Raw genomic sequence first — 24,903 nt, 5'->3', positions numbered from 1 at the left:
TTATGGGAACAGCTAGCATCATGGACGTCACTAGGACCTGGCTTTCGGAGCTTTAGCCCAGAATCTTTTGCGCTGCTGCAGTGGTATAAAGGGAAAAAATGATGTCAACTGAATGAGCCACTTAGTTCATAGAGCTGTGGTTACCTGAAACTCCTGAAGTCATCCAACCTTGTAAAACATCAGGGGTGTAGAGCTGCCTGAAGTCATCCCACCTTGTAAAACATCAGGGGTGTAGAGCTGCCTGAAGTCATCCAACCTTGTAAAACATCAGGGGTGTAGAGCTGCCTGAGGTCATCCAACCTTGTAAAACATCAGGGGTGGAGAGCTGCCTGAAGTCATCCAACCTTGTAAAACATCAGGGGTGTAGAGCTGCCTGAGGTCATCCAACCTTGTAAAACATCAGGGGTGTAGAGCTGCCTGAGGTCATCCAACCTTGTAAAACATCAGGGGTGTAGAGCTGCCTGAGGTCATCCAACCTTGTAAAACATCAGGGGTGGAGAGCTGCCTGAAGTCATCCAACCTTGTAAAACATCAGGGGTGTAGAGCTGCCTGAAGTCATCCCACCTTGTAAAACATCAGGGGTGTAGAGCTGCCTGAAGTCATCCCACCTTGTAAAACATCAGGGGTGTAGAGCTGCCTGAAGTCATCCCACCTTGTAAAACATCAGGGGTGTAGAGCTGCCTGAAGTCATCCCACCTTGTAAAACATCAGGGGTGTAGAGCTGCCTGAAGTCATCCCACCTTGTAAAACATCAGGGGTGTAGAGCTGCCTGAAGTCATCCCACCTTGTAAAACATCAGGGGTGTAGAGCTGCCTGAAGTCATCCCACCTTGTAAAACATCAGGGGTGTAGAGCTGCCTGAAGTCATCCCACCTTGTAAAACATCAGGGGTGTAGAGCTGCCTGAAGTCATCCCACCTTGTAAAACATCAGGGGTGTAGAGCTGCCTGAAGTCATCCCACCTTGTAAAACACCAGGGGTGTAGAGCTGCCTGAAGTCATCCCACCTTGTAAAACATCAGGGGTGGAGAGCTGCCTGAAGTCATCCCACCTTGTAAAACATCAGGGGTGTAGAGCTGCCTGAAGTCATCCCACCTTGTAAAACATCAGGGGTGTAGAGCTGCCTGAAGTCATCCCACCTTGTAAAACATCAGGGGTGTAGAGCTGCCTGAAGTCATCCCACCTTGTAAAACATCAGGGGTGTAGAGCTGCCTGAAGTCATCCCACCTTGTAAAACATCAGGGGTGTAGAGCTGCCTGAAGTCATCCCACCTTGTAAAACATCAGGGGTGTAGAGCTGCCTGAAGTCATCCCACCTTGTAAAACATCAGGGGTGGAGAGCTGCCTGAAGTCATCCAACCTTGTAAAACATCAGGGGTGGAGAGCTGCCTGAAGTCATCCCACCTTGTAAAACATCAGGGGTGGAGAGCTGCCTGAAGTCATCCAACCTTGTAAAACATCAGGGGTGGAGAGCTGCCTGAAGTCATCCAACCTTGTAAAACATCAGGGGTGGAGAGCTGCCTGAAGTCATCCAACCTTGTAAAACATCAGGGGTGGAGAGCTGCCTGAAGTCATCCAACCGTATAATCAGGGGTGTAGAGCTGCCTGAAGTCATCCCACCTTGTAAAACATCAGGGGTGGAGAGCTGCCTGAAGTCATCCCACCTTGTAAAACATCAGGGGTGGAGAGCTGCCTGAAGTCATCCCACCTTGTAAAACATCAGGGGTGGAGAGCTGCCTGAAGTCATCCAACCTTGTAAAACATCAGGGGTGGAGAGCTGCCTGAAGTCATCCAACCTTATAATCAGGGGTGTCGTAATGCCGGAGCACAGCAGAGTGAAAAGTTATATAATTCACAATTTGACAGTGATGATAAAGGTAGATCTAACTTGGTGTTTTAGGATTTTAAAAAATAATTAAAATGTTCCTTTAGCCACTGGGGTTACTGACCACCATCCAATAAATTCAGAATAATAAGTGGTGATTATCTGGCCTTGGGGAGAGAGAGCACAACCCTCCAGGAGGAACGCACAGCCCTACAGGAGGAACGCACAGCCCTCCAGGAGGAACGCACAGCCCTCCAGGAAGAACACACAGCCCTACAGGAAGTACACACAGCCCTACAGGAAGTACACACAGCCCTACAGGAAGTACACACAGCCCTACAGGAAGTACACACAGCCCTACAGGAAGTACACACAGCCCTACAGGAAGAACACACAGCCCTACAGGAGGAACGCACAGCCCTACAGGAAGAACACACAGCCCTACAGGAAGTACACACAGCCCTACAGGAAGTACACACAGCCCTACAGGAAGTACACACAGCCCTACAGGAAGTACACACAGCCCTACAGGAAGAACACACAGCCCTACAGGAAGAACACACAGCGCTACAGGAAGAACACACAGCCCTACAGGAAGAACACACAGCCCTACAGGAAGAACACACAGCCCTACAGGAAGTACACACAGCCCTACAGGAAGTACACACAGCCCTACAGGAAGTACACACAGCGCTACAGGAATAACACACAGCCCTACAGGAAGAACACACAGCCCTACAGGAAGAACACACAGCCCTACAGGAAGAACACACAGCCCTACAGGAAGAACACACAGCCCTACAGGAAGAACACACAGCCCTACAGGAAGAACACACAGCCCTACAGGAAGAACACACAGCCCTACAGGAAGTACACACAGCCCTACAGGAAGAACACACAGCCCTACAGGAAGAACACACAGCGCTACAGGAAGAACACACAGCGCTACAGGAAGAACACACAGCCCTACAGGAAGTACACACAGCCCTACAGGAAGAACACACAGCCCTACAGGAAGAACACACAGCCCTACAGGAAGAACACACAGCCCTACAGGAAGAACACACAGCCCTACAGGAAGTACACACAGCCCTACAGGAAGTACACACAGCCCTACAGGAAGAACACACAGCCCTACAGGAAGAACACACAGCCCTACAGGAAGAACACATAGCGCTACAGGAAGAACACACAGCCCTACAGGAAGAACACACAGCCCTACAGGAAGAACACACAGCCCTACAGGAAGTACACACAGCCCTACAGGAAGAACACACAGCCCTACAGGAAGAACACACAGCCCTACAGGAAGAACACACAGCGCTACAGGAAGTACTCACAGCGCTACAGGAAGAACACACAGCGCTACAGGAAGAACACACAGCCCTACAGGAAGAACACACAGCCCTACAGGAAGTACACACAGCGCTACAGGAAGAACACACAGCCCTACAGGAAGAACACACAGCCCTACAGGAAGTACACACAGCGCTACAGGAAGAACACACAGCCCTACAGGAAGTACACACAGCGCTACAGGAAGAACACACAGCCCTACAGGAAGAACACACAGCGCTACAGGAAGAACACACAGCGCTACAGGAAGAACACACAGCGCTACAGGAAGAACACACAGCCCTACAGGAAGAACACACAGCCCTACAGGAAGTACTCACAGCGCTACAGGAAGAACACACAGCGCTACAGGAAGAACACACAGCGCTACAGGAAGAACACACAGCGCTACAGGAAGAACACACAGCCCTACAGGAAGAACACACAGCCCTACAGGAAGAACACACAGCCCTACAGGAAGTACACACAGCCCTACAGGAAGAACACACAGCCCTACAGGAAGAACACACAGCCCTACAGGAAGTACACACAGCCCTACAGGAAGTACTCACAGCGCTACAGGAAGAACACACAGCCCTACAGGAAGTACACACAGCGCTACAGGAAGTACACACAGCCCTACAGGAAGAACACACAGCCCTACAGGAAGAACACACAGCCCTACAGGAAGAACACACAGCGCTACAGGAAGTACACACAGCGCTACAGGAAGAACACACAGCCCTACAGGAAGTACACACAGCGCTACAGGAAGAACACACAGCCCTACAGGAAGAACACACAGCCCTACAGGAAGTACACACAGCGCTACAGGAAGTACACACAGCCCTACAGGAAGAACACACAGCCCTGCAGGAAGTACACACAGCGCTACAGGAAGTACTCACAGCGCTACAGGAAGTACACACAGCCCTACAGGAAGTACTCACAGCGCTACAGGAAGAACACACAGCCCTACAGGAAGAACACACAGCCCTACAGGAAGTACTCACAGCGCTACAGGAAGTACACACAGCGCTACAGGAAGGGCTGCAGATTAAGTTTAATACATGTGGCAAATTAGATAATGACTCCGGTCTCTATAAAAACAAGTTAAATCATTGAAAATACTACACCAGCATAATTTAGCCACAACAGAGTTAATAGTTAATAGTTAATTAACATAGTTAATTTTTTTAATCGCTGTAGATTGTGTTGTCACATTATGAGCGTTTAGGCCTAGTCTACAGTCGGGATTCCCGCAATTCGGCGGCAAATATAAAACAGATGATTGATGAGTTGATGATGATTGATTGAGTTGATGATGATTGATGAGTTGTCGCTGTCAGTGTACAGCAGCTAGAAGGTATTTCGCAATATTTTAAAAATACAATTGCGGGAAGAATATGTTTGAATAGATGAGTGGCACTGGAAAGTTGGACTATAAAGACCTCCTCATATTGTTGGCCTGAGATCTGTGTGTCCACTCGTTTCATTGGCCTATGCTATTGGTCGCCTTCAAGACATTGGTCGTTGGTTTTATTGATCTCAGTATTTAAATGTCAGAGTAGCTTGTCATTTTGATAATGTGTGTGGTATGAAAAAATTATTGTAACGTCTCCAATAACTGGTGACAGCCCACAGCCCTGGCTTGCATGCTAGTGGTTCCTGTAGACTTCGTCATTGCGGTAACACCAGTTAGCATTGACTCGCAAAACTGTCTTCTTCCTTCATACTGGAAGAAGCAGATAGCCTAAATAAAGAAAATGGTATGCAGGAGTTCATCTGACTGGGGGAAGTAGATAGAGGACCTCTCCACTGCTCATTTCAACGTGTTGAATTTATTTTGAATTGACGTGGAAACAACGTTGACTCAACCAGCGGGTCATTGCCAAAATCCTGAACTATCCCTTTAAGCTCATAAGGACATTAGGCTACATAACATATAGCCTAATGTTTTCTCAATGTTTGCTCAAATGAATAGAACATTTTAGAAATGTTAGTCTTTCTGTCCCTGCGGCTATAATGACCAGTCAGGCTTATTCCGAAGGGGTCGGCGTACACGTTGTAGGCTACCTGTCATTCTCAATAGACTAGGACCACATTTGCGTACTTACATTTCCTGTAGACTCAGAAAGGCATTGATTATTCCCAACGAAACCTCCATCAAACGTCTCGACTCATTCATGGAAACGTCATTCCGTCCATTTCTGATCATCAACCTCCACAGATGATTAATTAACGTGACCCGCGGAACAGCAGCTCGATTACAGATCAACTTCAGAGAGAGAGAAGAAGCAGAGAGAGACGGAGAGGAACGGCAATCCCTTTGCGCGCGTCCGTGCCGTGAGCGGACAGAGCAGAGCCAGGGTGACCGCGCATTCCCGTGCCGCTCGTCCTCTGTTACGGTCAATTATACGCGGCTCATTGCAACCTATGAGGTTGTACGTGGCCATACGTGCGTGCGGTCAATCAGTTGTGTTTAAACTAATGTATAGATCTCAAACAGTGCTCAAAGTTTGAGCCAAGAACAGAAGTAAAGGTTTAAAAGATGAATAAAAAGACAGACTGCATGACTTAAATGACAAAGGATGTATTGTTTTCATATTTAATGAGGGTTGAACACTGCAGAGTGATGCCGAAGCCTAGGACTACCTGAGGCCTACCTGAGGCCTACCTGAGCACTCCAGAGAAACGTTTAGGTGATGAATCACTGACGAGCATCAGGCTATAACCTGTACCAGCGATATCAACAGGATTATACAACACTGACTAACAGAGATGTTTATAGCCCTAAACATTAACGATAAGTCCCAGTGTCATCTAAAAACCTATGAGGCAGTCAGAGAGTTCAACACCACAGACAGGCACCCTAGAAAGTAGACAGGAGAGGTGTAGGGCGATGGGTTGGGCATTGCCTGAGTCATGTTTAACTGTTCAATTGCAGGAAGCAAGCTTTGACACAGCTAAACAAATCATTCTGGAGTCTGCCGTGGCTGCATAGGCCTAAATGTAACGATTGATGGGGGAAACAGCTGAAATGGGGTCTTGAACCATCGAGTTGAGGTCACAGGGCAACTACACTGCCTCCTGTGCCTTAATGACATGATTGAATAATGGCCGTTACACCCAGCACTCCGTTATGATATGATTACATGACAGGCTGTCAAAACAAGGTCACAGAGAACTGGACTAGGAGAATCACAGCTTATACACTGTGTGTGTGTGTGTGTGTGTGTGTGTGTGTGTGTGTGTGTGTGTGTGTGTGTGTGTTTTACACGCTGTGTGTGTGTGCTTTACACACTGTGTGTGTGTGTGTGTGTGTGTGTGTGTGTGTGTGTGTGTGTGTGTGTGTATTTACAGTGCCTTGTGAAAGTATTCGGCCCCCTTGAACTTTGCGACCTTTTGCCACATTTCAGGCTTCAAACATAAAGATATAAAACTGTATTTTTTTGTGAAGAATCAACAACAAGTGGGACACAATCATGAAGTGGAACGACATTTATTGGATATTTCAAACTTTTTTAACAAATCAAAACTGAAAAATTGGGGCGTGCAAAATTATTCAGCCCCTTTACTCTCAGTGCAGCAAACTCTCTCCAGAAGTTCAGTGAGGATCTCTGAATGATCCAATGTTGACCTAAATGACTAATGATGATAAATACAATCCACCTGTGTGTAATCAAGTCTCCGTATAAATGCACCTGCACTGTGATAGTATCAGAGGTCCGTTAAAAGCGCAGAGAGCATCATGAAGAACAAGGAACACACCAGGCAGGTCCGAGATACTGTTGTAAATGACTAGTGATGATAGAGAGACGTATTTTACCAAGTACATTGACTGAGAACACATTATCTACATCAATGACCTGGGGAAATAGTTACAAATATAATAATCATTTTTACTCTGATTAAATGTCAGGAATTGTGGAAAAACTGAGTTTGAATGTATTTGACTAAAGTGTATGTAAACTTCAGACTGTATATACAGGAAGTACCAGTACCAGATCAACGTGGAGCTATATACAGGAAGTACCAGTACCAGATCAATGTGGAGCTATATACAGGAAGTACCAGTACCAGATCAATGTGGAGCTATATACAGGAAGTACCAGATCAATGTGGAGCTATATACAGGGAGTACCAGTACCAGATCAATGTGGAGCTATATACAGGGAGTACCAGATCAATGTGGAGCTATATACAGGGAGTACCAGATCAATGTGGAGCTATATACAGGAAGTACCAGTACCAGATCAATGTGGAGCTATATACAGGAAGTACCAGATCAATGTGGAGCTATATACAGGAAGTACCAGCACCAGATCAATGTGGAGCTATATACAGGAAGTACCAGTACCAGATCAATGTGGAGCTATATACAGGGAGTACCAGTACCAGATCAATGTGGAGCTATATACAGGGAGTACCAGATCAATGTGGAGCTATATACAGGGAGTACCAGTACCAGATCAATGTGGAGCTATATACAGGGAGTACCAGATCAATGTGGAGCAATATACAGGGAGTACCAGTACCAGATCAATGTGGAGCTATATACAGGGAGTACCAGTACCAGATCAATGTGGAGCTATATACAGGGAGTACCAGATCAATGTGGAGCTATATACAGGGAGTACCAGTACCAGATCAATGTGGTGCTATATACAGGGAGTACCAGTACCAGATCAATGTGGAGCTATATACAGGGAGTACCAGTACCAGATCAATGTGGTGCTATATACAGGGAGTACCAGTACCAGATCAATGTGGAGCTACAGTTGAAGTCGGAAGTTTACATTCACCTTAGCCAAATACATTTAAACTCAGTTTTTCACAATTCCTGACATTTAATCGTAGTAAAAAATTCCCTTTTTAGGTCCGTTAGGATCACCACTTTATTTTATGAATGTGAAATGTCAGAATAATAGCAGAGAGAATGATGAATTTCAGCTTTTATTTATTTCATCACATTCCCAGTGGGTCAGAAGTTTATCAACACTCAATTAAATATTTGGTAGCATTGCCTTTAAATTGTTTAACTTGGGTCAAACGTTTCGGGTAGCCTTCCACAAGCTTCCCACAATAAGTTGGGGGAATTTTGGCCCATTCCTCCTGACAGAGCTGATGTAACTTAGTCAGGTTTGTAGGCCTCCTTGCTTGCACACACTTTTTCAGTTCTGCCAACAAATGTGCTATAGGATTGAGGTCAGGGCTTTGTGATGGCCACTCCAATACCTTGACTTTGTTGTCCTTAAGCCATTTTACCACAACTTTGGAAGTATGCTTGGGGTCATTGTCCATTTGGAAGACCCATTTGTGACCAAGCTTTAACTTCCTGACTGATGTCTTGAGATGTTGCTTCAATATATCCACATAATTTTCCGTCCTCATGATGCCATCAATTTTGTGAAGTCCCTCCTGCAGCAAAGCACCCCCACAACATGATGCTGCCACCCCCGTGCTTCACGGTTGGGATGGTGTTCTTCGGCTTGCAAGCCTCCCCTTTTTCCTCCAAACATAACGATGGTCATTATGGCCAAACAGTTCTATTTTTGTTTCATCAGACCAGAGGACATTTCTCCAAAAAGTACCATCTTTGTCCCCATGTGCAGTTGCAAACCGTAGTCTGGCTTTTTTATGGCAGTTTTGGAGCAGTGGCTTCTTCCTTGCTAAGCAGCCTTTCAGGTTATGTTGATATAGAACTCGTTTTACTGTGGCTATAGATACTTTTGTACCCGTTTCCTCCAGCATCTTCACAAGGTCCTTTGCTGTTGTTCTGGGATTGATTTGCACTTTTCACACCAAAGTACGTTCATCTCTAGGAGACAGAACGCGTCTCCTTCCTGAGCGGTATGATGGCTGCGTGGTCCCATGGTGTTTATACTTGCATAATATTGTTTGTACAGTTGAACGTGGTACCTTCAGGCATTTGGAAATTGCTCCCAAGGATGAACCAGACTTGTGGAGGTCAACAATTGTTTTTCTGAGGTCTTGACTGATTTCTTTTGATTTTCCCATGATGTCAAGCAAAGAGGCACTGAGCTTAAAGGTAGGCCTTGAAATACACCCATAAGTACATCTCCAATTGACTCAAATGATGTCAATTAGCCTATTAGAAGCTTCTAAAGCCATGACATCATTTTCTAGAATTTTCCAAGCTGTTTAAAGGCACAGTCGACTTAGTGTATGTAAACTTCTGACCCACTGGAATTGTGATACATTGAATTATAAGTGAAATAATCTGTCTGTAAACAATTACTGGAAAAATTACTTGTGTCACGCACAAAGTAGATGTCCTAACTGACTTGCCAGAACTATAGATTGTTAACAAGAAATTTGTGGAGTGGTTGAAAAACGAGGTTTAATGACTCCAATCTAAGTATATGTAAACTTCCGACTTCAACTCTATATACAGGGAGTACCAGATCAATGTGCAACTGTATACAGGGAGTACCAGAAGGGTACTGGGGGGAAGTTCTCCCTTGTGGGGACATGCTAACTCTAACAATCAAAAGTTTGGACACACCTACTCATTCCAGGGTTTTTCGTTATTTTTACAATTTTCACATTGTAGAATAGTAGTGAAGACATCAACACTATGAAATAACACATATGGAATCATGTAGTAACCAAAAAAAGTGTTAAATCAAAATATATTTATATTCAAGATTCTTCAAATAGCTGCCCTTTGCCTTGATGACAGCTTTGCATTCTCTCAACCAGCTTTGAGGTAGTCACATGGAATGCTTCTGACCGGTACTGTTGTGAGGCTGGTTGGATGTACTGGCAAAAGCTCTAAAACAACAATGGAGGCGGTTTATGGTAGAGAAATGACCATTCAATTATTTGGCAATAGCTCTGGTGGGCGTTCCTGCACTCAGTATACAAATAGAACACTCCCTCAGAACTTGACACATCTGTGGAATTGTGTTATGACAAAACTGCACATTTTAGAGTCTCCTTTTATTGTCCCCAGCACAAGGTGCACCTGTGTAATGATCATGCTGTTTAATCATCTTATTGATATGCCACACCTGTTAGGTGGATGGATTATCTTGGTAAATGGATAAGTGCTCACTAACGGGGATGTAAACAAACTTGTGCAAGACATTTTTTGTGCGTGTGTAAAAATTCTGGCATCTTTTATTTCAGCTCATGAAACCAACACTTGACATGTGTGTTTATATTTTTATTCACCGCAAAAAGTATGACATAACTGATCACAGATAATATATATTACATATAAATCAGTTACTCCCCAACCCTGACTGTGTCATAGCTTCCTTCCACTGCATTGTACTGTGTGTGTCCTAGCTTCCTTCCACTGCATTGTACTGTGTGTGTATGTAGTGTGTGTGAATGCGTGTCTGCCTTTGAGTGTGTCATACAGTATCTCCCGTCTCTACATGGGGTCTACTCTATCTATATGTACATATTACCTACCCTACTACCAACACTGCTGTTACTGTCTATTATCTATCCTGTTGTCTAGTCTTTACCTCTACCTACATTATATTACCTACCCTACTACCAACACTGCTGTTACTGTATATTATCTATCCTGTTGTCTAGTCTTTACCCCTACCTACATGTACATATTACCTACCCTACTACCAACACTGCTGTTACTGTATATTATCTATCCTGTTGTCTAGTCTTTACCCCTACCTACATGTACATATAACCTACTCTACTACCAACACTGCTGTTACTGTATATTATCTATCCTGATTGTCTAGTCTTTACCTCTACCTACATTATATTACCTACCCTACTAACAACACTGCTGTTACTGTATATTATCTATCCTGTTGTCTAGTCTTTACCTCTACCTACATTATATTACCTCAACTAACCGTTACCCCCTGTGTATATTGCCTGGGTGCCGGTACCTCCTGTGTATATAACCTCGTTATTGTTATTGGTGTTACTTTTTATTTAGTATTTTACTATTTAGTATTTTACTAAATAAAAACAAAGTTAACAATTATCTTAACTCTATTTCTTGAACTGCATTGTTGGTTTGTAAATAAGCAATTCACAGAAAGGTCTACTACACCCGTTGTGTTCGGCACACGTGACAAATTCAAATTGATTTGATTCTACTCCAGGGCAAAGTCTTCTGGTTTCCTCCCAGTTCTGTTTAATCCATTCATTTAAATTGATGACCCACATGGAGGACACAGCAGGCTAATCTAATCTGGGGTACACCACGTGCTCCCACGCTCCCAGACTACGTGTGTGTTCATATATGTGTGTGTGTGTGTGTTCATATACAGTGCCTTGCGAAAGTATTCGGCCCCCTTGAACTTTGCGACCTTTTGCCACATTTCAGGCTTCAAACATAAAGATATAAAACTGTATTTTTTTGTGAAGAATCAACAACAAGTGGGACACAATCATGAAGTGGAACGACATTTATTGGATATTTCAAACTTTTTTAACAAATCAAAAACTGAAAAATTGGGCGTGCAAAATTATTCAGCCCCTTTACTTTCAGTGCAGCAAACTCTCTCCAGAAGTTCAGTGAGGATCTCTGAATGATCCAATGTTGACCTAAATGACTAATGACGATAAATACAATCCACCTGTGTGTAATCAAGTCTCCGTATAAATGCACCTGCACTGTGATAGTCTCAGAGGTCCGTTAAAAGTGCAGAGAGCATCATGAAGAACAAGGAACACACCAGGCAGGTCCGAGATACTGTTGTGAAGAAGTATAAAGCCGGATTTGGATACAAAAATATTTCCCAAGCTTTAAACATCCCAAGGAGCACTGTGCAAGCGATAATATTGAAATGGAAGGAGTATCAGACCACTGCAAATCTACCAAGACCTGGCCGTACCTCTAAACTTTCAGCTCATACAAGGAGAAGACTGATCAGAGATGCAGCCAAGAGGCCCATGATCACTCTGGATGAACTGCAGAGATCTACAGCTGAGGTGGGAGACTCTGTCCATAGGACAACAATCAGTCGTATATTGCACAAATTTGGCCTTTATGGAAGAGTGGCAAGAAGAAAGCCATTTCTTAAAGATATCCAAAAAAGTGTCGTTTAAAGTTTGCCACAAGCCACCTGGGAGACACACCAAACATGTGGAAGAAGGTGCTCTGGTCAGATGAAACCAAAATTGAACTTTTTGGCAACAATGCAAAACGTTATGTTTGGCGTAAAAGCAACACAGCTGAACACACCATCCCCACTGTCAAACATGGTGGTGGCAGCATCATGGTTTGGGCCTGCTTTTCTTCAGCAGGGACAGGGAAGATGGTTAAAATTGATGGGAAGATGGATGGAGCCAAATACAGGACCATTCTGGAAGAAAACCTGATGGAGTCTGCAAAAGACCTGAGACTGGGACGGAGATTTGTCTTCCAACAAGACAATGATCCAAAACATAAAGCAAAATCTACAATGGAATGGTTCAAAAATAAACATATCCAGGTGTTAGAATGGCCAAGTCAAAGTCCAGACCTGAATCCAATCGAGAATCTGTGTAAAGAACTGAAAACTGCTGTTCACAAATGCTCTCCATCCAACCTCACTGAGCTCGAGCTGTTTTGCAAGGAGGAATGGGAAAAAATGTCAGTCTCTCGATGTGCAAAACTGATAGAGACATACCCCAAGCGACTTACAGCTGTAATCGCAGCAAAAGGTGGCGCTACAAAGTATTAACTTAAGGGGGCTGAATAATTTTGCACGTCCAATTTTTCAGTTTTTGATTTGTTAAAAAAGTTTGAAATATCCAATAAATGTCGTTCCACTTCATGATTGTGTCCCACTTGTTGTTTTGTGATTCTTCACAAAAAAATACAGTTTTATATCTTTATGTTTGAAGCCTGAAATGTGGCAAAAGGTCGCAAAGTTCAAGGGGGCCGAATACTTTCGCAAGGCACTGTATGTGTGTGTGTGTGTGTATTGGGAATAGGATTCCATTTGGGACACGGCCTAATAGTCTCTAGCCTGCATCTGACTGCTGACCTAGGATCAGTTAGCTTGCTGATCACAGGAAGCTGGTCTACAGGGTAATGGGCCTGCATCTGACTGCTGACCTAGGATCAGTTAGCTTGCTGGTCACAGGAAGCTGGTCTACAGGGTAATGGGCCTGCATCTGACTGCTGACCTAGGATCAGTTAGCTTGCTGGTCACAGGAAGCTGGTCTACAGGGTAATGGGCCTGCATCTGACTGCTGACCTAGGACCAGTTAGCTTGCTGGTCACAGGAAGCTGGTCTACAGGGTAATGGGCCTGCATCTGACTGCTGACCTAGGATCAGTTAGCTTGCTGGTCACAGGAAGCCTGGTCCTATTAACACTGTAAAGTAGCCTGGTCCTATTAACACTGTAAAGTAGCCTAGTCCTATTAACACTGTAAAGTAGCCTGGTCCTATTAACACTGTAAAGTAGCCTGGTCCTATTAACACTGTAAAGTAGCCTGGTCCTATTAACACTGTAAAGTAGCCTGGTCCTATTAACACTGTAAAGTAGCCTGGTTCAACAGACACAAAGAATCAGAGATAGACAGCCTAGACAGGCTAGCCAGACATACTGACTAGCTAGACAGACAGACAGGCAGGCTAGCCAGACAGACACAGGCAGACAGGCAGGCTAGCCAGACAGACACAGGCAGACAGGCAGGCTAAACAGACAGACAGACAAACAGGAAGGCTACCTAGCCAGACAGACAGAGACAGGCTAGACAGACAGGCTAGCTAGACAGAAGACAGACAGGCTAGCTAGACAGACAGACAGACAGACAGGCTAAGACTGGCTAGCTAACTAGACAGACATACAGGCTAGCTGGCCAGACAGACAGGAAGGCTAGCTAGCCAGACAGACAGAGACAAACAGACTAGCTGATATAGGTACAGTTACAGTTTAATAACTAATTAAATTTGAATGAAAGAGCACGTTGACCATTATGTTACATACAGTCTTTATCATGTAAAGGAACACATAAAACATGGGGTGATGGGTACAACGTGAGAGTTATTGAAGACTCTCTTCAAACAGGAGGTTTCAGACTTACTGAGACGTTCCAATAGTAAACACATTTTACATTAAAACGAGAAGTTTGGTATTTTACAACTTAGTTCCACAGCGTTACCTAGATCCAACACTAGGTACAATGTTGATGATGTCAGATACAGACATGATATCAAACTGAAAGCATCGAGACAGACAACGTTAACCGTATTATCCAATACATGGAGAAAAAAAAACAACTTTACCTTATTAACCATTTACATCTATACTAGATTATTGTTGTCTGGGACTAAGGAGACGAGATATATTCTGATACATTTGACTTGCCTCGAGCTCTCTGAGGCCCAAACGGCTCTAGAGAGTCCAGAGAACAGTCGTAGGAACAACACCCTTTGTGCTAGCAAGGTGAGGTCTGGGATAGATGTCGCCCTTCTCTTTTCTACTGTATCAACACAACGCAGTAACCATGGACACAGAGGGCTCTGCTACAATGCAGGATCAACTCGTTGGTCGGGTAACTTTAAAATCAACAAACAGAAATATCTATTGAATTTTCTGATTCGTTAAGAAAGTTAAACTGAGAGATTATCTGAATACAATTATTAGACCCATGTCCATTTTAAATGTATCTTTCTAAAAAATAAAACATAAATCAAATAAAAAAGCATGTTGAGAATATAATTTCAGAATATTTAGGCAAGTTAGTTGGCTAACTCATTGATCCTGCTTTGTAGTATACCCGGTACAACTGAGAAGTGGGATTTGGTTTGCCAGTCGTTGATCCCACAACACATGCTGTCCTCAGATCAGACATGAGTGGAGAAGAGTTTTTAGTAGAACCGATGTAGTGCACTAAAACCCTATGGACCCCTGGTCAAAAGCAGTGCACTATACTGGGACTAGGGTACTATTTGGACGCGTTTACATCAAGCCTGACTGTTGAAAAGGTTGGGGTAGAACCGTAGGCCTTCCACAGAGTCGTCTCTACACAGGTGACCCATCTTCTCTGCTAGTAACAACCTGACAGACAGAGAGACAAAGAGACAGAGAAGAGGGATAGATAGAGAGATTGGGACAGAAACGTGTCACGTTATCTACAGAACAAACTACTGAATAATAAACTGTAACAATTTATAATACACAATATTTTCCAAAAGTATGTGGACACCCCTTCAAATTAGTGGATTCGTCTTTCAGCCACACCCGTTGCGGACAGGTGTATAAAAATCGAGCACACAGCCATGCAATCTCCATAGACAAACATTGGCAGTAGAATGGCCTTACTGAAGAGCTCAGTGACTTTCAACATGGCACCGTCATAGGATGCCACCTTTCCAACAAGTCAGTTCATCAAATTTCTGCCCTGCTAGAGCTTCCCAGGTCAAATGTAAGTGCTGTGATTGTGAAGTGGAAATGTCTAGGAGCAAAAACGGCTCAGCCACAAAGTGGTAGGCCAAACAAGCTCACAGAACGGGACCGCCAAGTGCTGAAGCACATAAAAATCGTCTATCCTCGGCAGCAACACTCACTACCGAGTACCAAACTGTTTGGTGAAGGTCCTTTCCTGTTTCAGCATGACAATGCCCCTGTGCACAAAGCGAGGTCCATACAGAAATGGTTTGTTGAGATCAGTGTGGAAGAACTTGACTGGCCTGCACAGAGCCCTGACCTCAACCCCATCGAACACCTTTCGAATGAATTGGAACGGCAAATGTGAGCCTAATCGTCCAACATCAGTGTCCGACCTCACTAATGCTCGTGGCTGAATGGAAGCAAGTCCCCACAGCAATGTTCCAACATCTAGTGGAAAGCCTTCCCAGAAGAGTGGAGGCTGTTATAGCAGCAATGTTCCAACATCTAGTGGAAAGCCTTCCCTGAAGAGTGGAGGCTGTTATAGCAGCAAAGGGGGGGGACCAACTCCATATTACATTTTTTTTAAATGTTTTAAAATTTTATTTTACCTTTATTTAACTAGGCAAGTCAGTTTAGAACAATTTCTCATTTACAATGACGGCCTGGGAACAGTGGGTTAACTGCCTTGTTCAGGGGCAGAACGACAGATTTTTACCCTGTCAGCTCAGGAATTCGATCCAGCAACCTTTCGGTTACTAGTCCAACACTCTAACCACTAGGCTACCTGCCGCCCCTCCACTCTAACCACTAAGCTACCTGCCGCCCCTCCACTCTAACCACTAGGCTACCTGCCTCCCCTCCACTCTAACCACTAGGCTACCAGCCGCCCCTCCACTCTAACCACTAGGCTACCTGCCGCCCCTCCACTCTAACCACTAGGCTACCTGCCGCCCCTCCACTCTAACCACTAGGCTACCTGCCGCCCCTCCACTCTAACCACTAGACTACCTGCCACCCCTCCACTCTAACCGCTAGGCTACCTGCCACCTATGATTTGGAATAGATGTTTGACGAACAAGTGTCCACATACTTCTGTTCACATTGTGTATTATCAACAATAATCAGGACAGCTGTAGTTCAATCCAGTGGGTGACAATGGGAGTTGTAGTTCTATAAACAGTGGGTGACAATGGGAGTTGTAGTGCTATATACAGTGGGTGACGATGGGAGTTGTAGTTCTATATACAGTGGGTGACGATGGGAGTTGTAGTTCTATATCCAGTCAGGGATTAGAGAGTGAGTAGTGGTACCTACCTTTCTTTAGACAGAAGAACAGAGAGACCGAGCAGCTTGGCAAACTCCTCAGCTGTCAGAGAGCCTTTATCAGTTACCTACGGGAAAGAGAGAGAGGAGAGAAGAGAGAAGAGAGAGTGGGAATACAAAGTCACCTTGTGTTTGGCTGGTCCATACAAGAGAAAACAAGTGCTGTACTACAGAGCCATGGTTACACATGTTACAGTAAGTTAGTAGTTACTATAGAGCCATGGTTACACATGTTACAGTAAGTTAGTTACTATAGAGCCATGGTTGCACATGTTACAGTAAGTTAGTTACTATAGAGCCATGGTTACACATGTTACAGTAAGTTAGTTACTATAGAGCCATGGTTACACATGTTACAGTAAGTTAGTAGTTACTATAGAGCCATGGTTACACATGTTACAGTAAGTTAGCTACTATAGAGCCATGGTTACACATGTTACAGTAAGTTAGCTACTATAGAGCCATGGTTACACATGTTACAGTAAGTTAGTAGTTACTATAGAGCCATGGTTACACATGTTACAGTAAGTTAGTAGTTACTATAGAGCCATGGTTACACATGTTACAGTAAGTTAGTAGTTACTATAGTGCCATGGTTGCACATGTTACAGTAAGTTAGTTACTATAGAGCCATGGTTACACATGTTACAGTAAGTTAGTTACTATAGAGCCATGGTTACACATGTTACAGTAAGTTAGTTACTATAGAGCCATGGTTACACGTGTTACAGTAAGTTAGTAGTTACTATAGAGCCATGGTTACACATGTTACAGTAAGTTAGCTACTATAGAGCCATGGTTACACATGTTACAGTAAGTTAGTAGTTACTATAGAGCCATGGTTACACATGTTACAGTAAGTTAGTTACTATAGAGCCATGGTTACACATGTTACAGTAAGTTAGTTACTATAGAGCCATGGTTACACATGTTACAGTACGTTAGTTACTATAGAGCCATGGTTACACATGTTACAGTAAGTTAGTTACTATAGAGCCATGGTTACACATGTTACAGTAAGTTAGTTACTATAGAGCCATGGTTACACATGTTACAGTAAGTTAGTTACTATAGAGCCATGGTTACACATGTTACAGTAAGTTAGTTACTATAGAGCCATGGTTACACATGTTACAGTAAGTTAGTAGTTACTATAGAGCCATGGTTACACATGTTACAGTAAGTTAGTAGTTACTATAGAGCCATGGTTACACATGTTACAGTAAGTTAGTAGTTACTATAGAGCCATGGTTACACGTGTTACAGTAAGTTAGTAGTTACTATAGAGCCATGGTTACACATGTTACAGTACGTTAGTTACTATAGAGCCATGGTTACACATGTTACAGTAAGTTAGTAGTTACTATAGAGCCATGGTTACACATGTTACAGTAAGTTAGTAGTTACTATAGAGCCATGGTTACACATGTTACAGTAAGTTAGTTACTATAGAGCCATGGTTACACATGTTACAGTAAGTTAGTTACTATAGAGCCATGCTTACACATGTTACAGTAAGTTAGTAGTTACTATAGAGCCATGGTCACATGTTACAGTAAGTTAGTTACTATAGAGCCATGGTTACACATGTTACAGTAAGTTAGTTACTATAGAGCCATGGTTACACATGTTACAGTAAGTTAGTTACTATAGAGCCATGGTTACACATGTTACAGTAAGTTAGTTACTATAGAGCCATGGTTACACATGTTACAGTAAGTTAGTTACTATAGAGCCATGGTTGCACATGTTACAGTAAGTTAGTTACTATAGAGCCATGGTTGCACATGTTACAGTAAGTTAGTTACTATAGAGCCATGGTTACACATGTTACAGTAAGTTAGTTACTATAGAGCCATGGTTACACATGTTACAGTAAGTTAGTTACTATAGAGCCATGGTTACACATGTTACAGTAAGTTAGTAGTTACTATAGAGCCATGGTTACACGTGTTACAGTAAGTTAGTAGTTACTATAGAGCCATGGTTACACATGTTACAGTAAGTTAGTAGTTACTATAGAGCCATGGTTACACATGTTACAGTAAGTTAGTAGTTACTATAGAGCCATGGTTACACGTGTTACAGTAAGTTAGTAGTTACTATAGAGCCATGGTTACACATGTTACAGTAAGTTAGTTACTATAGAGCCATGGTTGCACATGTTACAGTAAGTTAGTTACTATAGAGCCATGGTTACACATGTTACAGTAAGTTAGTTACTATAGAGCCATGGTTACACATGTTACAGTAAGTTAGTTACTATAGAGCCATGGTTACACATGTTACAGTAAGTTAGTAGTTACTATAGAGCCATGGTTACACGTGTTACAGTAAGTTAGTAGTTACTATAGAGCCATGGTTACACATGTTACAGTAAGTTAGTAGTTACTATAGAGCCATGGTTACACATGTTACAGTAAGTTAGTAGTTACTATAGAGCCATGGTTACACGTGTTACAGTAAGTTAGTAGTTACTATAGAGCCATGGTTACACATGTTACAGTACGTTATTTACTATAGAGCCATGGTTACACATGTTACAGTAAGTTAGTAGTTACTATAGAGCCATGGTTACACATGTTACAGTAAGTTAGTTACTATAGAGCCATGGTTACACATGTTACAGTAAGTTAGTTACTATAGAGCCATGGTTACACATGTTACAGTAAGTTAGTAGTTACTATAGAGCCATGGTTACACATGTTACAGTAAGTTAGTTACTATAGAGCCATGGTTACACATGTTACAGTAAGTTAGCTACTATAGAGCCATGGTTACACATGTTACAGTAAGTTAGTTACTATAGAGCCATGGTTACACATGTTACAGTAAGTTAGTTACTATAGAGCCATGGTTACACATGTAAGTTAGTAGTTATATTCATCTTGTGGAAATTCCTGTCTGTATTCCTTCTGTACATTTGTCTTCGAGGTATTCATGGATCCACCCGAGCGGGTCCGGATCCAGAATGAAAACAAATGTCACGGGTCTGGGTCGTATCTCATATGATTGACATATGATATATGACTAATATGATTGATATGATATATATATCATATGATTGATATGATATATATGATATGATTGATATGATATATGATATGAAGAAAGAAAGAAATTCAGAAAATCACATTGTAGGATTTTTAATTAATTTATTTGTAAATTATGGTGGAAAATAAGTATTTGGTCAATAACAAAAGTTTATCTCAATACTTTGTTATATACCCTTTGTTGGCAATGACAGAGGTCAAACGTTTTCTGTAAGTCTTCACAAGGTTCACACACACTGCTGGTATTTTGGCCCATTCCTCCATGTAGATCTCCTCTAGAGCAGTGATGTTTTGGAGCTGTAGCTGGGCAACACGGACTTTCAACTCCCTCCAAAGATTTTCTATGGGGTTGAGATCTGGAGACTGGCTAGGCCACTCCAGGACCTTGAAATGCTTCTTACGAAGCCACTCCTTCGTTGCCCGGGTGGTGTGTTTGGGATCATTGTCATGCTGAAAGACCCAGCCACGTTTCATCTTCAATGCCCTTGCTGATGTTTTTCACTCAAAATCTCACGATACATGGCCACATTCATTCTTTCCTTTACATGGATCAGTCGTCCTGGTCCCTTTGCAGAAAAACAGCCCCAAAGCATGATGTTTCCACCCCCATGCTTCACAGTAGGTATGGTGTTCTTTGGATGCAACTCAGCATTCTTTGTCCTCCAAACATGACGAGTTGAGTTTTTACCAAAAAGTTATATTTTGGTTTCATCTGACCATATGACATTCTCCCAATCTTCTTCTGGATCATCCAAATGCTCTCTAGCAAACTTCAGACGGGCCTGGACATGTACTGGCTTAAGCAGGGGGACACGTCTGGCACTGCAGGATTTGAGTCCCTGGCGGCGTAGTGTGTTACTGATGGTAGGCTTTGTTACTTTGGTCCCAGCTCTCTGCAGGTCATTCACTAGGTCCCCCCGTGTGGGTCTGGTATTTTTGCTCACCGTTCTTGTGATCATTTTGACCCCACGGGGTGAGATCTTGCGTGGAGCCCCAGATCGAGGGAGATTATCAGTGGTCTTGTATGTCTTCCATTTCCTAATAATTGCTCCCACAGTTGATTTCTTCAAACCAAGCTGCTTACCTATTGCAGATTCAGTCTTCCCAGCCTGGTGCAGGTCTACAATTTTGTTTCTGGTGTCCTTTGACATCTCTTTGGTCTTGGCCATAGTGGAGTTTGGAGTGTGAGTGTTTGAGGTTGTGGACAGGTGTCTTTTATACTGTCATTAATACAGGTAACGAGTGGAGGACAGAGGAGCCTCTTAAAGAAGAAGTTACAGGTCTGTGAGAGGCAGAAATCTTGCTTGTTTGTAGGTGACCAAATACTTATTTTCCACCATAATTTGCAAATAAATTCATTAAAAATCCTACAATGGGATTTTCTGGATTTTTTTTTCTCATTTTGTCTGGATTATAAAACCTCTAATATAATATTTATGATTAAATGGAAACAAAACAATTTAAGAAATGAGGATTTGCATTTGGAATATAATCCCTAATTTAATATTCCAACAGATTGGTGGCCTAGAATATTTACTAAAATGCACCTTTGATGTGGGTAAAATCCCTATGAAGCTTGCTCACTTTCATAAACAAGTACTTCTAATGTACAAACACACATTTTTCCCCACATTAGGTATACAATCCGGAATAATAAATACATAAAATACAACAACAACAAAAAATTATTTATTTTTCCAGAACTGGTTTGACAACAGCATTATCTGGGTTAAACAATAATTGAATAATGATGGACCAGAATGCATGAGAACTACACAATGTTACATTCACTCCCGAGGAGTATGAAATGGTTGTTAGAGCTGTCCCTAAAGGTGTTGTTAGAGCTGCCCCTAAAGGTGTTGTTAGAGCTGTCCCTAAAGGTGTTGTTAGAGCTGTCCCTAAAGGTGTTGTTGTCCCTAAAGGTGCTGTTAGAGCTGTCCCTAAAGGTGTTGTTAGAGCTGCCCCTAAAGGTGCTGTTAGAGCTGTCCCTAAAGGTGCTGTTAGAGCTGTCCCTAAAGGTGCTGTTAGAGCTGTCCCTAAAGGTGCTGTTAGAGCTGTCCCTAAAGGTGCTGTTAGAGCTGTCCCTAAAGGTGTTGTTAGAGCTGTCCCTAAAGGTGTTGTTAGAGCTGTCCCTAAAGGTGTTGTTAGAGCTGTCCCTAAAGGTGTTGTTAGAGCTGTCCCTAAAGGTGTTGTTAGAGCTGTCCCTAAAGGTGTTGTTAGAGCTGTCCCTAAAGGTGTTGTTAGAGCTGTCCCTAAAGGTGTTGTTGTCCCTAAAGGTGTTGTTAGAGCTGTCCCTAAAGGTGTTGTTGTCCCTAAAGGTGTTGTTAGAGCTGTCCCTAAAGGTGCTGTTAGAGCTGTCCCTAAATGTGTTGTTAGAGCTGTCCCTAAAGGTGTTGATAGAGCTGTCCCTAAAGGTGTTGTTAGAGCTGCCCCTAAAGGTGTTGTTAGAGCTGTCCCTAAAGGTGTTGTTAGAGCTGTCCCTAAAGGTGTTGTTAGAGCTGTCCCTAAAGGTGTTGTTAGAGCTGTCCCTAAAGGTGTTGTTAGAGCTGTCCCTAAAGGTGTTGTTAGAGCTGTCCCTAAAGGTGTTGTTAGAGCTATCCCTAAAGGTGTTGTTAGAGCTGTCCCTAAAGGTGTTGTTGTCCCTAAAGGTGTTGTTAGAGCTGTCCCTAAAGGTGCTGTTAGAGCTGTCCCTAAATGTGTTGTTAGAGCTGTCCCTAAAGGTGTTGATAGAGCTGTCCCTAAAGGTGTTGTTAGAGCTGCCCCTAAAGGTGTTGTTAGAGCTGTCCCTAAAGGTGTTGTTAGAGCTGTCCCTAAAGGTGCTGTTAGAGCTGCCCCTAAAGGTGTTGTTAGAGCTGCCCCTAAAGGTGTTGTTAGAGCTGTCCCTAAATGTGCTGTTAGAGCTGCCCCTAAAGGTGTTGTTAGAGCTGTCCCTAAAGGTGTTGTTAGAGCTGTCCCTAAAGGTGTTGTTAGAGCTGTCCCTAAAGGTGTTGTTGTCCCTAAAGGTGCTGTTAGAGCTGTCCCTAAAGGTGTTGTTAGAGCTGTCCCTAAAGGTGTTGTTAGAGCTGTCCCTAAAGGTGCTGTTAGAGCTGTCCCTAAAGGTGTTGTTAGAGCTGCCCCTAAAGGTGTTGTTAGAGCTGCCCCTAAAGGTGCTGTTAGAGCTGCCCCTAAAGGTGTTGTTAGAGCTGTCCCTAAAGGTGTTGTTAGAGCTGCCCCTAAAGGTGTTGTTAGAGCTGTCCCTAAAGGTGCTGTTAGAGCTGTCCCTAAAGGGGCTGTTAGAGCTGCCCCTAAAGGTGTTGTTAGAGCTGTCCCTAAAGGTGTTGATAGAGCTGTCCCTAAAGGTGTTGATAGAGCTGTCCCTAAAGGTGTTGTTAGAGCTGTCCCTAAAGGTGTTGATAGAGCTGTCCCTAAAGGTGTTGATAGAGCTGTCCCTAAAGGTGTTGATAGAGCTGTCCCTAAAGGTGTTGATAGAGCTGTCCCTAAAGGTGTTGATAGAGCTGTCCCTAAAGGTGTTGTTAGAGCTGTCCCTAAAGGTGTTGATAGAGCTGTCCCTAAAGGTGTTGATAGAGCTGTCCCTAAAGGTGTTGATAGAGCTGTCCCTAAAGGTGTTGTTAGAGCTGTCCCTAAAGGTGTTGTTACAGCTGTCCCTAAAGGTGTTGTTAGAGCTGTCCCTAAAGGTGTTGATAGAGCTGTCCCTAAAGGTGTTGATAGAGCTGTCCCTAAAGGTGTTGATAGAGCTGTCCCTAAAGGTGTTGTTAGAGCTGTCCCTAAAGGTGTTGATAGAGCTGTCCCTAAAGGTGTTGATAGAGCTGTCCCTAAAGGTGTTGATAGAGCTGTCCCTAAAGGTGTTGTTAGAGCTGCCCCTAAAGGTGTTGTTAGAGCTGTCCCTAAAGGTGTTGTTAGAGCTGTCCCTAAAGGTGTTGTTAGAGCTGTCCCTAAAGGTGTTGTTAGAGCTGTCCCTAAAGGTGTTGTTGTCCCTAAAGGTGTTGTTAGAGCTGTCCCTAAAGGTGCTGTTAGAGCTGTCCCTAAAGGTGTTGATAGAGCTGTCCCTAAAGGTGTTGTTAGAGCTGCCCCTAAAGGTGTTGTTAGAGCTGTCCCTAAAGGTGTTGTTAGAGCTGTCCCTAAAGGTGCTGTTAGAGCTGCCCCTAAAGGTGTTGTTAGAGCTGCCCCTAAAGGTGTTGTTAGAGCTGTCCCTAAATGTGCTGTTAGAGCTGCCCCTAAAGGTGTTGTTAGAGCTGTCCCTAAAGGTGTTGTTAGAGCTGTCCCTAAAGGTGTTGTTAGAGCTGTCCCTAAAGGTGTTGTTAGAGCTGTCCCTAAAGGTGTTGTTAGAGCTGTCCCTAAAGGTGTTGTTAGAGCTGTCCCTAAAGGTGTTGTTAGAGCTGTCCCTAAAGGTGTTGTTGTCCCTAAAGGTGTTGTTAGAGCTGTCCCTAAAGGTGTTGTTGTCCCTAAAGGTGTTGTTAGAGCTGTCCCTAAATGTGCTGTTAGAGCTGCCCCTAAAGGTGTTGTTAGAGCTGTCCCTAAAGGTGTTGTTAGAGCTGTCCCTAAAGGTGTTGTTGTCCCTAAAGGTGCTGTTAGAGCTGTCCCTAAAGGTGTTGTTAGAGCTGCCCCTAAAGGTGTTGTTAGAGCTGTCCCTAAAGGTGCTGTTAGAGCTGTCCCTAAAGGTGTTGTTAGAGCTGCCCCTAAAGGTGTTGTTAGAGCTGTCCCTAAAGGTGCTGTTAGAGCTGCCCCTAAAGGTGTTGTTAGAGCTGTCCCTAAAGGTGCTGTTAGAGCTGTCCCTAAAGGTGTTGTTAGAGCTGTCCCTAAAGGTGTTGTTAGAGCTGTCCCTAAAGGTGTTGATAGAGCTGTCCCTAAAGGTGTTGATAGAGCTGTCCCTAAAGGTGTTGTTAGAGCTGTCCCTAAAGGTGTTGATAGAGCTGTCCCTAAAGGTGTTGATAGAGCTGTCCCTAAAGGTGTTGATAGAGCTGTCCCTAAAGGTGTTGTTAGAGCTGTCCCTAAAGGTGTTGATAGAGCTGTCCCTAAAGGTGTTGATAGA

General features: G+C 43.4%; 2 protein-coding genes across 2 annotated transcripts in view; both read right to left on the bottom strand.

The window, feature by feature from the left end:
- Positions 1-5,504, bottom strand: part of LOC139388401 (thrombospondin type-1 domain-containing protein 1) — a 66,759-nt gene extending 61,255 nt beyond the window's left edge. The window contains exon 1 of the mRNA XM_071135039.1: positions 5,274-5,504. The gene's annotated coding sequence lies outside the window, so the exon portion shown is untranslated. The remainder of the gene's footprint in view (positions 1-5,273) is intronic.
- Positions 5,505-14,021: 8,517 nt separating this feature from the next.
- The window catches only part of LOC139388341 (vacuolar protein sorting 36 homolog), a 54,947-nt gene continuing 44,065 nt past the window's right edge, over positions 14,022-24,903 (bottom strand). The window contains exons 13-14 of the mRNA XM_071134955.1: positions 16,813-16,889; positions 14,022-15,165 (exon numbers count right to left, since the gene is read on the bottom strand). Of these exons, the coding sequence (XP_070991056.1) occupies positions 15,072-15,165; positions 16,813-16,889 (171 nt within the window). The 3' untranslated portion in view covers positions 14,022-15,071. The remainder of the gene's footprint in view (positions 15,166-16,812; positions 16,890-24,903) is intronic.

This window comes from Oncorhynchus clarkii, chromosome 29, assembly GCF_045791955.1.
Source record: "Oncorhynchus clarkii lewisi isolate Uvic-CL-2024 chromosome 29, UVic_Ocla_1.0, whole genome shotgun sequence".
Taxonomy (NCBI): domain Eukaryota; kingdom Metazoa; phylum Chordata; class Actinopteri; order Salmoniformes; family Salmonidae; genus Oncorhynchus; species Oncorhynchus clarkii.
This window is presented reverse-complemented; position numbering and strand designations above follow the sequence as displayed.